Below are 12,410 nucleotides of genomic sequence, written 5' to 3' on the forward strand. Positions count from 1 at the left end.
GGTGGCTGAAGGCCCAATTTTTAGGACCATCCTCTGATACCGCCTGGTATTGAGGTCCTGGATGGCAGGAAGCTTGGCAACAGTGATGTACTGGGCCGGATTTACTACCCTCTGTAGCGCCTTGCGGTCAGATGCCGAGCAGTTGCGAGGCCAAGCAATGATGCAACCAGACAGAATGCTCTTGCAGCTGTATAACTTTTTGAGGATCTGAGGACCCATGCCAAATCTTTTCAGTCTCCTGAGGGGGAATAGGCTTTGTCGTGCTCCCTTCACGACTGTCTTGGTGTGTTTGGACCATGATAGTTTGTTAGTGATGTAGATACCAAGGAACTTGAAGATCTTGACCCGCTCCATTACAGCCCCGTTGATGTGAATGGGGGCGTGCTTGACCCTCCTTTTCCTGTAGTCCACGATCATCTCCTTTGTCTTTATCACGTTGAGGGAGAGGTTGTTGTCGTGGCACCACAATGCCAGGTTTCTGACCTCCTCCTTATAGGCTGTCTCATCATTGTCTGTGATCATGCTTACCACCGTTGACAAACTTACTGATGGAGTTGTATTTATGTGTGATCATGCAGTCATGGGTGAACAGGGAGTACAGGAGGGGACTAACCACGCACTCCTGAGGGGCCCCTGTGATGAGGATCAGCGTGGCAGATGTGTTGTTGCCTACCCTCACCACCTGCTGGCATCCCATCAGGAAGTTCAGGATCAATTTGCAGGGGGAGGTGTTTAGTCCCAGTGTTTTAACTCAGTGATGAGCTGTGAGGGCACTATGGTGTTGAAAGCTGAGCTATAGTCAATGAACAGCATTCTCACATAGGGGATTCCTTTTGTTTGTCCAGGTGGAAAAGGGCAGTATGGAGTGCAATATAGATTGCATCATCTGTGGATCTGTTGGGGCGGTGTGCGAATTGGAGTGGGTCTAGAGTTTCTGGGATGATGGTGTTGGTGTGAGTCATGACGAGCCTTTCTAAGCACTTCATGGCTACAGACGTGAGTGCTATGGGTGGTAGTCATTTAGGTCGTTACCTTGGCGTTCTTGGGCACAGGGACTATGGTGGTCTACTTGAAACGTGGGTATTACAGACTCAGGAGAGGTTAAAAATATCAGAGTAGACACAGTTGGTCAGCGCATGCTCTGAGTAAGATAATCTGTCGGGCCCTGCAGTCTTGTGAAGGTTGAGCTGTTTAAAGGTCTTATTCACATCGTCTACTGAGAGCGTAATCACCAGTCATCCATAACAGCTTGTGTGCTCATGCATTGTTCAGTGTTGCTTGCCTCGAAGCTAGCATAGAAGCATTTAGCTCATCTGGTAGGCTTAAGTCACTGGGCAGCTTGCTACTAGGTTTCCATTTGTAGTTCATAACAGTTAGCAAGCCCTGCCACATCCGACGAGCGTCAGAGCCGGTGTAGTAGGATTCAGTCTCAGTCCTGTATTGATGCTTTGCCTGTTTGAATATTCTTCAGAGGGCATTGCAGGATTTCTTTTAATCGGCCAGATTAGTGTCCAGCTCCCTAAAAGCGGCAGCCCTTTATCTCAGTGCAGATGTTGCCTGTACTACATGGCTTCTGGTTGGGATATGTACGTACGGTCTCTGTAGGGACGACGTCGTCGATGCACTTATTGATGAAGCCGGTGACTGATGTGGTATACTCCTCAAAATCCATTGGATGAATCCCAAAACATATTCCAGTCTGTGCTAGCAAAACATTCCTGTTGCTTAGCATCCACATCATCTGACCACTTCCATGTTGAGCGAGTCACTGGTGCTTCCTGGTTGAGTTTTTGCTTGTAATCAGGAATCAGGAGGATAGAATTGTGGTCAGATTTGCCAAATGGAGGGCGAGGGAGAGCTTTGTACGCATCTCTGTGTGTGGAGTAAAGGTGGTCTAGAGTTTTTTTTCCTTTGGTTCCTTTGACATGCTGGTCGAAATGAGGTAAAACGGATTCACGTTTCCCTGCATTAAAGTCGCGGGCCACTAGGAGTGCCACTTCTGGATGAGCATTCAACAACAACAACTTTGCATGTTTACTCCCTTATCACTTCTGTCCTCTCCTCTGCCTTGTTGTTAGTTGTGTCCTTTCCTGTTTCTGTGTTTTGATGATAACCTTCTTATTACTTCACTATCACAACATGTTCAACCAGAGATTAACAACAAGTGACACCGTTAGAAATCTCAGTCACGCTCATCCCACCCATAGAAGTGGAGTGAATCAATATATTATGGAGGTGATTTGCTGTGTGCCAGTATACCGACAGAGTGAAGAAATGCATATGGCTAATTTGTTAATACATGGATAATTTACAGCTTTCCAGGGTATGAGAACGAGATACAGTAGTGATAAAAGTGCAAATTCAGCGACAGACTGCTGATGGGGTTTCACCGGCACCATGAACCAGCATTTTTCTTGTCATGAGGGTGATTTAACATCAAAGAGTGTTTAACCCTCTTTTGCATTAATTATTGAGATAAGAGCCCCTGGAGGATTTGGGCCATCTGTTAACGGTTAGCGATAGCGAGAGTTCAGGTGGGTTCAAGGAGGTTTTCAGTCAGAGACACCTCTGGTTACATAAAGGTGGAACAGAGGGGAGGGATGTCAGAGAGCAGCATCCATGTGATCTCGTTGAGTGGTTTGACTGAGAATGTCTAGCTGCTATCTAGCTGCCATATCAAAGAGGTATCTTTGATAACTTTGTCATCATATAGTACTTGTGTTGCTTCCTCTACTGTTACTATTAAGGGGTAACATACTCAAAAATATATTCTTGTCATAAACTGCAGGCAGTGATTTAACAGTGTTTACTCCAAGTTTACGAGAATCTCAGATTATTATTTGTTGGATTCTTAGCAATAAGGTGTAGGTTGCTTGGATGAGTAAACCGAAATAACTAAAATGAATGGTAAGTTCAGTCTGAAATAGTGTTAGGAGACTCAGGGGACTGAAAGCAAAACAACTAATGAGTCAATAGGAATCACAGGTCTAACTTCTCTCTAGCATCCTGGTCCTCTCAACCATAGAAAGATAATCTCTAGAATTGGAATCCCCATTCAATGAGTCTAAGTCCCTTCTAGTGATTATATATCTATGCTCTCAACCAACTCTTCCTTATCTGTCCTACAGGCCTCCAAAAAATGTCACTGTATCCTGCCACATGTCAATGGCACAGCCTTGTGGAACATCTCATCATCCATTATCACTCAATGGGATATAAACTATAGGTGCTGTTGACCTTCAGAGGCCCACAGGTCACATGCTCAGTGATACTGTAAACAGACATTCTGGGGCTGTCCCTGACGTGACATGTGATAGGAGTCACTGACCTAACCCCCAGAGGCAGCATCAGATAACAGCAAAAGTAGACATGGCTACAGCGCTAACATTTCTTCGAAATACATAATTGTTGTTTCTTATGTATTTGTTATGATCAACCTTGAAGATATTAGTAAAGAGCTAATGTAATTTGGCTCTGAATATGATATGTGGGGACTGACAATTTTTCCTGACCAAATCTCCTGACAGGAATAACTCTGGACTCGGGCCCCTGGTCAGGTTACAGGGCCAGGAAAGATGCTTGACCCTAGGGATATAAGACCACTGGCCTTGATGTGAAGGCCCCCTGTTGAACTGACCTCAAGTGACTGTAAGTATCCTTCCTGGGGGTCACAGAGTAAGGAGGAGATGCGGTGGTTGTTCCTCATGCAGCGCACGCTGCTGTCCCTCCACAGCGGGAAGATCTGACGAATCACTGTCATCCGCCCCAATGCACTGTGGGCCAGCTCCATGATCTCAGTGTCACTGATCTCCTACAGACAGAAGGGGAAAGAAGGGAAGAGGAGGGGAGAGAAGGGAAGAGGAGGTGAGAGGGGGAGAGAGGGGGAGAGAAGGGGAGAAGAAGGGAGAGAGGGGGAGAAGGGGTGAGAAGAGGAAAGGGTAGAGAAGAGGAGAGGGGAAGAGAGGAGGAGAGGAGGAGAGCGGAAGAGAAGGGGAGAGGGGTAGATAAGGGGAGAGGAGGAGAGGGGTAGAGAAGTGGAGAGGAGGAGAGGGGAAGAGTAGGGGAGAAGGAGAGACAAGAGGAAAGGAGGGGAGAGGGGGAGAGAAGGGGAGAAGGAGAGACACGAGGAAAGGAGGGTAGAGAAGGGGAGACATGTTACAGCATACAAAAAGGTGAAACAAAAACTGTCCTGCCTGTTACTACAGACTACCAACTATGACAAGGTGGACAGAGTCCCTGTGTACGGTGACCATATTAAGAAATCTCTCCGATGAGTATGAATATGGATGCTTTGCTGCGTGGTGGAAGAGCTTCTTCCTTCACCTCCTATTTCCTTGGGTCTGCTTGCTGTTTACATCACAGTGCTCACTCAGCCTGCAGGCAAACTCTGAGCTCCTTTCTGGGAGACCCACCCGGTCCAAGGCCCCATCACCTCACCTGCCGCATCCACCCCCTGGATATGTGCTAGTCAGCCACTGCAAGCCCCTGGCCCCCGGCTCCCTGCTCACCCCACCACCACAGCTGTTGGCTTGTCTTCTCAGACTTTGTTTGTTTTTATCGTATTTTCTGCTGGCTTGGGCTTCCCTCAGCCCTGTGGGACTGGGAAATGAACCCAGGCGGGCTTGCACAATTCCAGTCTGCACTTTGCCTGGCATAGCATGTCCATACTCCTGATTCCTGACACTGTCAGGCACACCTCAACGGTGGTTTCCTGGATACAGATTAAGCCTAAAAAGCAAACTTAATGGTGAATCTCAATTGAAAAGTATTTTTGGGGCTTAATCTGTATCCCGGGATACCACCCCATTTTTGTCTGAAGCAGCAGGGAAGCCTACGGTTCTGTATCACTTCCACGTCAATCAGAGAGAGGATTCTCGCATGACATGATAATAATAACAGACACATCTGGTACTGACCATTTGGCAGTGATGCATGGTTAATTTACCCCACAACTATAACGTGATATGGAGGAAATAAATGCTGGTCAAAGCATTAAAAAATAATATCTCATCACAAAACTCTGAGCTGACAAATTATTCAATGGCAGATGCTCTGATAAAAATAATAAATTGAAGCAGTGTGGGTAATGTTTTGCTCATCATCACGTTGGTATTTTGTCCATATATATAAAGATGCCAAAGTTTTACACACAGATGTTTTGTTAAATCTGGAGACATATTATTTTTTGGTTGTAGTTTTCACCCTGTCATAGGTAATAGGGTATATGATGTACCGTATGCAACATTTGCTTTCATAGGATAACCAGAGGCAAAGTCATTAATACATTAATGAGCTACATCGGGTGATTGGTTAAGCCTTTTTGGGTGTGTGACATCACACAGATTTTTCCTTTCCACAAACTGCCTGTTGCTTAATATGAGCAAGTTTGCCCAAATGTATCAAATCCACAATTAGTTGGCTAGTAGTGGCTACTGCCTTTAGTGTTCTAGCTAGCTACATTTCAGTAATTTAGCTAGCCTCCTAAAAGCAGTGGTCAGTGGATAAACTACAGTAAATATGAGTTGAACATATTTGTCTGAAAACGAATTAGTCACCAGTTATTGTTGTCCATGGTGTTATCATAATCTAACCAGTGGGCTCCTGAGTCTAGCTAGCGGAGTCGTTTGGCATCCACGATTAGCTAACTGTGATAGGTAGCAATTGGTTACTGCTTGGCCAATGTGAGCCAGCATGCTAGCTAGCTACTTTTCAGTCAGTTGATATCCTTCTAAACGCAGTGGTCACTGGAGAAACTAGCTATGAGTTTAACATATTTTGGTGAAAACAAACTAGTAGCCAGATCTTGTTGCCCATGGTTGAATAATATCTGGCTCCTGAAACCTATGTGACATGTCTAGTACTGTATATGCCTATTAGGTCCCGAGTCCAGGCGCAGTTTAGCTAATGTTAGCAAGCTAGCATTGCTAGCTGAGCTTTTATAGAAAACGGCTAAGATGATTCAAACTCTGTGGCTAGCTAACAAGCCCTTCTCGGCAACAATGTTATTCAACAATATTATTGGGGTACGATACAATTAGATGTATTTTAATTTGAAAGTAACTGTCATGGAAGGTGGGGGTTAGTACTGGTTTTAGGGTTGTCACTAGTTACCACAGACAAAGGCAAGTTTTAGATCCGAGGGAGAGATACATTTGAGGAGATAGGACACTCCATTGGAAATGAACGCCCATTGTGAATTTTGCCCATGCATCATCAATGAGCCGCATGGTGCTTTCTGGGCGATTCTGGGACAAGGAGAGCTTTCCTTCAAGGATGAATGGGAGTTCATTGGAAGTTAGCTGAAAAACACAAAATTAGTATGAATTTCGTTACAAAATTTCGTTACAGGAAGTACAACATCTCTCACAAGAGATGTGAGATAATTAACTTGTTCTATGTAATATCGTATAGCTTTGGAATAGTGGCGTTACATACACTACATGACCAAAGGTTTGTGGACACCAGCTCGTTGAACATCTCATTCCAAAATCATGGGAAGGCTTTCCACTAGATGTTGGAACATTGCTGAGGGGACTTGCTTCAATTCAGCCACAAGACCATTAGTGAGGTCGGGCACTGATATTTGGCGATTAGGCCTGGCTCGCAGTCGGCGTTCCAATTCCCAAAGGTTTTCGATTTCGGTTAAGGTCCGGGCTCTGTGCAGGCCAGTAAAGTTCTTCCACACCGGTCTCAACAAACAACTTCTGTGTGGACCTCGCTTTGTGCATGGGGGAATTTTCATGCTGAAACAGGAAAGGGCTTTCCCCAAAATGTTGCCACAAAGTTGGATGCACTGACTAGTCTAGAATGTCATTGTATGCCTTGGCTTTAAGATTTCCATTCAATCAAACTAAGGGGCCTAGACCGAACCAATAAAAACAACCCCAGACCATTATTCCTCATCCACCAAACTTTACAGTTGGCACTATGCATTGGGGGCAAGTAAGGTTCTCTTGGCATCCGTCAAACCCAGATTTCTCCAAAAGGTGAAGAGTGGTTCATCACTCCAGGGAACGTGTTTCCACTGTTCCAGAGGCCAATGTCGGCAAGCTTTACACCACTTCAGAGTCTTGGCATTGTGCATGGTGATCTTAGGCTTGTGTGCGGCTGCTCGGCCATGGAAGCCCATTTCATTAAGCTCCCGACTAACAATTATTGTGCTGATGTTGCTTCCAGAGGCCGTTTGGAACTCAAATCAAATCAAATGTTATTGGTCACATGTGTTTAGCAGATATTATTGCGGGTGTAGTGAAATGCTCGGTAGTGAGTGTTGCAACCAAAAACATACTTTTTTTACATGCTAGACGCTTCAGCACTTGGCGGTTCTGTTCTGTGAACTTGTGTGGTCTACCGCTTCGCGGCTGAGCACTTACAGTTGATGGGGGCAGTTCTAGCAGGGCAGAAATTGTTGGAAAGTTGGCATCCTACGACGGTGCCATGCTGAAAGTCACTGAGCTCTTCAATAAAGGCATTCTACTGCCTATTTTTGTCTATGGAGAATGCATGTATGTGTGCTCGATTTAATACACTAGTCAGCATTGGGTGTGGCTGAAATAGCCATATTGTTGTATAAATATGGCCAATGTCCATGTTGAAAGTCACTGAGCTCTTCAGTAAGGGCATTCTCCTACCAATTTTTGTCAATTGAGAATGCATGTATGTGTGCTTAAATTTATACACTAGTCAGCAACGGGTGTGGCTAAAATATCCATATTTTTGTATATACTCTATATTGTACGTTAAAAGAAAATAGGAACGTTTCTTGACTAATGCCGCGTTCACGTGCTAGTTGGAACTAGGAAACTCAAAAATGTCCGACTCGCTAACTGGTTGTAATTATACACGTGCCGCTTTCAACCAGTTAGCTAGTCAAAAATGTGGGAGTTTGTTAATCCTAGCACGTGAACACGGCACATACCCTGACTTGGAGAAGTGTGATGATTAGCTTACCAACCGCATGATGCAGCATGACAACTTGAACACATTTGGTTGACAGTCTACTGGGTGATGTTCCCTCCGTTCATTACCTATTGGGATTCCTATCTCTTACTTTCTCTAATATCTCTGTCCGAGGGGAGAGAAATTGTCCGCCATTGTTTTGTGTTTTGCTAGGGGCTCGAAGTGATGACCCCAATAAGGATCAACCAGTCACTCGATGGATAACAATGACTTTGCCTCCGTCTATCCCCCAAAGAAAAGTTTACGTACAGCAGCGCAGTACAGAGCATCCTACTGGATGTGTCAACTGTGAACATCTTTTTCCCATTAAATTGAATTGTTTCTTTCCCACATCAGTGCAGATCTGGGCGGGCTGGGGGTTAGTGTTAGCATTCTCTTCTCCTGGCCTCACATGCCCCTCCTGATTTCACACTCTGATGTGTCCAACATCTTCAGGTGCTGTACAGGCTGGGCCTCTATCCTGCCGACGCCCAGGACAGACCATCTGGTCATCCAACAGTCCCGAAGATTGGAGCCGACCTACTCTAGAATCTCAAGCTCCAGACAGGAGTGTGGCCCAGGAGATGGATGATGGGAGATAGACTATGGACTTATAACAGAAGGATGTTTTGATGGAGCACACAACTGTTTAACCCCTGGCCCGGTCTTCCATAAAGACTCATGTTTATGTAGACAGAGTAGTGTTGATCTTGGCCTGGGCCTCTAAACTCTCTGTATCAGATTAATAATTAAGGTGAAGCTACAGTAGTGTTCAGGAGGATCTGTCTGATAAAACAACACCAAGGTTAGAGTGTACCAGCTAGGAAAAGCTAGCTACATACTGTAGGTGAGAGTGCAGTATGGTTGTACTAGAACCATAACATGCAATACATTATGAAGTAAACATATTTTCTGGTTCTGACAGAAAAACTATAAATAGTTTTGAAAAAGCAGCCTCAAAAGAAACATAGTTATTGAAGATAAATGAACAGTGCACGCTACTCACAGTACGTGTTTCTACACAACTCTGGAAAAACTTCTGATCTACAGTAATCTCTCTTCAAAGAAAATCAATATCATAAGACTTTGAAATGTATATTTAGAATCATTTTTCTTATTCTGTTTGACTGATACGAAATGTAATTAAACAACAACAAAAAAGATCTGAAGGTAAAAAAAAATAATGATAATAATATATATATATATATATATATATATATATATATATATATATATATATATACAGTACCAGTCAAAAGTTTGGACATACCTACTCATTCCATGGTTGTTCTTTATTTTTTACTACTTTCACCATTGTAGAATAATAGTGAAAACATCAAAACTATGAAATAACACATGGAATCATGGAGTAACCAAAAAATTGTTAAACAAAAAATATATTTTATATTTGAAATTCTTCAAAGTAGTCACCCTTTGTGTTGATGACAGCATTGCACACTCTTGGCATTCTCTCAACCAGCTTCACTTGGAATGCTTTTCCATAAGTCTTGAAGGAATTCCCTCATATGCTGAGCACTTGTTGGCTGCTTTTCCTTCACTCTGCAGTCCAACTCATCCCAAACCATCTCAATTGGGTTGAGGTTGGATGATTGTGGAGGCCATGTCATCTGATGCAGCACTCCATCACTTCACTTCTTGGTCAAATAGCCCTTACACAGCCTGGTGTGTTGGGTCATTGTACTGTTGAAATACAAATGATAGTCCCACTAGGCGCAAACCAGATGGTATGGCGTATTGCTGCAGAATGCTGTGGTAACCATGCTGGTCAAGTGTGCCTTGAATTCTAAATAAATCACTGACAGTGTCACCAACAAAGCACCCCCACACCGTCACACCTCCTCCATGCTTCATGGTGGGAACCACACATGAGGAGATCATCTGTTCACCTACTCTGCGTTTCACAAGGCATGGTGGTTGGAACCAAAACTCTCAAATTTGGACTCATCAGACCAAAGGACAGATTTCCACCAGTCTAATGTCCATTGTCCGTGTTTCTTGGCCCAAGCAATTCTCTTCTTCTTATTGGTGTCCTTTAGTAGTGCTTTCTTTGCAGCAAATCAACCATGAAGGCCTGATTCACGCAGTCTCATCTGAACAGTTGATGTTGACATGTGTCTGTTACTTGAAGTCTGTGAATATATAAAATATATAACACTTTTTTGGTTACTACATGATTCCATATGTGTTATTTCATAGTTTTGATTTGTTCGCTATTATTCTACAATGTAGAAAATAGTAAAAATAAAGAAAAATCCTTGAATGAGTAGGTGTGTCCAAACTTTTGACTGTTATTGTATATCGACCGACACTGAACAAGAATTGTACTTTCTTTCTCTCTAACATTGACGTGTATGTGGGGTTTCAAAGAGCAGGAATATCCATTCTAGACTGCAGACATAGATAGTACTTATATAAGTAAAATGCCCCTGGATTCATCTTCCAACACATTTCATGTAAAGGAATATTTCACAAAGAGAAGAGAGATAAGACCAACAAAATAAAATGTAATTTTCATGTGTTCATTTAAATTATTCATGAACTTTGATTGTTACCTTGAAAATATCTTTGAGTTGATAAAAAGCACAGAAAGACTTCCTCCTCGTTATATCTTCAGATTATGTACAGAAGACGGTTCACCCATTTCTGATGCGGGCTCACAATGAGTATACTCACAATGAGTATACTAACATACACAAATTAGCTTAATGGAAACACAACATAACACTGTATAATATCCCATGCCATGTGTAGACCTAAGTGACAGCCAAATCACTCAGCAACACAAACCAGCACGACGTCTTCCTTCGTTTTATACACTGGCAACACACAAACACAAAATCGATTAAAGCACCATCTGCCGCTGCGTCATCTCCCCCCCCCCCCATTCCCACTTTCCCGGCATCAGCGAACATTAGGAACACTCATAATAATAAATAAGACTTATCTCTGGTAGGCTGTGACATCACAACAACCACGGCTCTCTGCCCGCCATTGGGCAGTCTGGGCGAGGCAGCTCCAGCTCCACAGGAGGCCAGTACACCTGCAGCTACAGTACTCTCAAACCCTCATCAACTCTCTCTACTGCTGCCTGGCTGCATTCTGAGCAGACCCTGCTACTTTTAATTGGCCTCCAATGAACAGGCTGGATTAAAGGGCAGGGTTGTTTACATCAGCACAGTGTTAGAGCAGACATACTGAGACCTGGGTAGATGTCTTTGAGACATTGGCCGCATCCGAATATTAATGCTAGTGCACTACATTCTTAAACTGCATACTAATTTCAGTGTTTGATCTGGTAGAATTCACTCATCTTTTCTGACTCTGATAATCTGATAATCAGATATATTGGCATGCTCTACCAAAATAAACTAATGGCGGGAGTCAACGCAATCGCGCATTAAATAATGCATTTGGAGTACTACTTTCAAAATTTCACACACTACAAAATGTTACTTTTTCGCATACTATTTAGTAAACTAGTATGGCTATTGGGACAGGACCACTGTCTGACTCTGCTTCGGGCACAGTTACTGCTGAAAACGAAGTGTGGCGTCCTAGTGGTACAGAGACCCAGACTATGTCTATGGCTAAGACCTAGGGTTGAGTCCCAAATGGCACCCTAATCCCTATCGAGTACTACTTTTGACCTGGACCCAGGGCCCATAGGCCTCTGGTCAAAAGTAGTACACAATATAGGGAAAATACTGCCATTTTGGACGCACTCATAGGAGCAAAATTAGAAAATTGGTTTAGAGATGACAGTTTGCCATTTATCATTTATAAAATGAGAAGTGTTTTTACAAAACTGCAAATGCTTAAAAGATGTCTGAAGTGGATGTGGGAGACTCAGGCATATTGAAATTGAAACAACAGAGAGGAAACTTTTAGGAATTCTTAGCCAGTTGGCAACGCTTGTAACGAGAGAACACGTAAGTACAATTATAGTTGAGTCCAGAGAGAAATCTATGATGTGGAAATCGATCAAGGAAATAATGAACTAAATTGGAACTGTCATGTCTCTTTCTTATTAGGGAGTTTCAAATGCAATTTTGGCCACATCTTCATAATGGTGCAGGAGTTTTGTTGTATCAAACAATGAGCACATATTTTGTTAGAGCTCTATCAGTGTACAGAGTGACTGAAGGATGTGAGACACACGCAATGCAAGGTGCTGTAGAACTGTGAGCGACTACTGATCTACTCAATGCGTCAAGCAGTTCCCTTGATCGTCAACTCACTGTTATTAGCATCGCGCAGTTGTTGTGGGTATATACACTGAGTGCACAAAACATTAGGAACACCTTATTAATATGGAGTTGCACCCCCCTTTGCCCTCAGGACAGGATCAATTCGTCAGGGCATGGACTCAACAAGGTGTCGAACGCGTTCCACAGGGATGCTGGCCCATGTTGACTCCAATGCTTCCCACAGTTGTGTCAAGTTGTCTGGAT

General features: G+C 43.4%; 1 protein-coding gene across 1 annotated transcript in view; it reads right to left on the reverse strand.

The window, feature by feature from the left end:
- Positions 1-12,410, reverse strand: part of LOC139367462 (glutamate receptor, ionotropic, delta 1b) — a 382,576-nt gene that overhangs the window by 63,719 nt on the left and 306,447 nt on the right. Inside the window, exon 6 of the mRNA XM_071105674.1 lies at positions 3,638-3,811. Within this exon, the coding sequence (XP_070961775.1) occupies positions 3,638-3,811 (174 nt within the window). The remainder of the gene's footprint in view (positions 1-3,637; positions 3,812-12,410) is intronic.

This window comes from Oncorhynchus clarkii, chromosome 16 (assembly GCF_045791955.1).
Source record: "Oncorhynchus clarkii lewisi isolate Uvic-CL-2024 chromosome 16, UVic_Ocla_1.0, whole genome shotgun sequence".
NCBI classification, from domain to species: domain Eukaryota; kingdom Metazoa; phylum Chordata; class Actinopteri; order Salmoniformes; family Salmonidae; genus Oncorhynchus; species Oncorhynchus clarkii.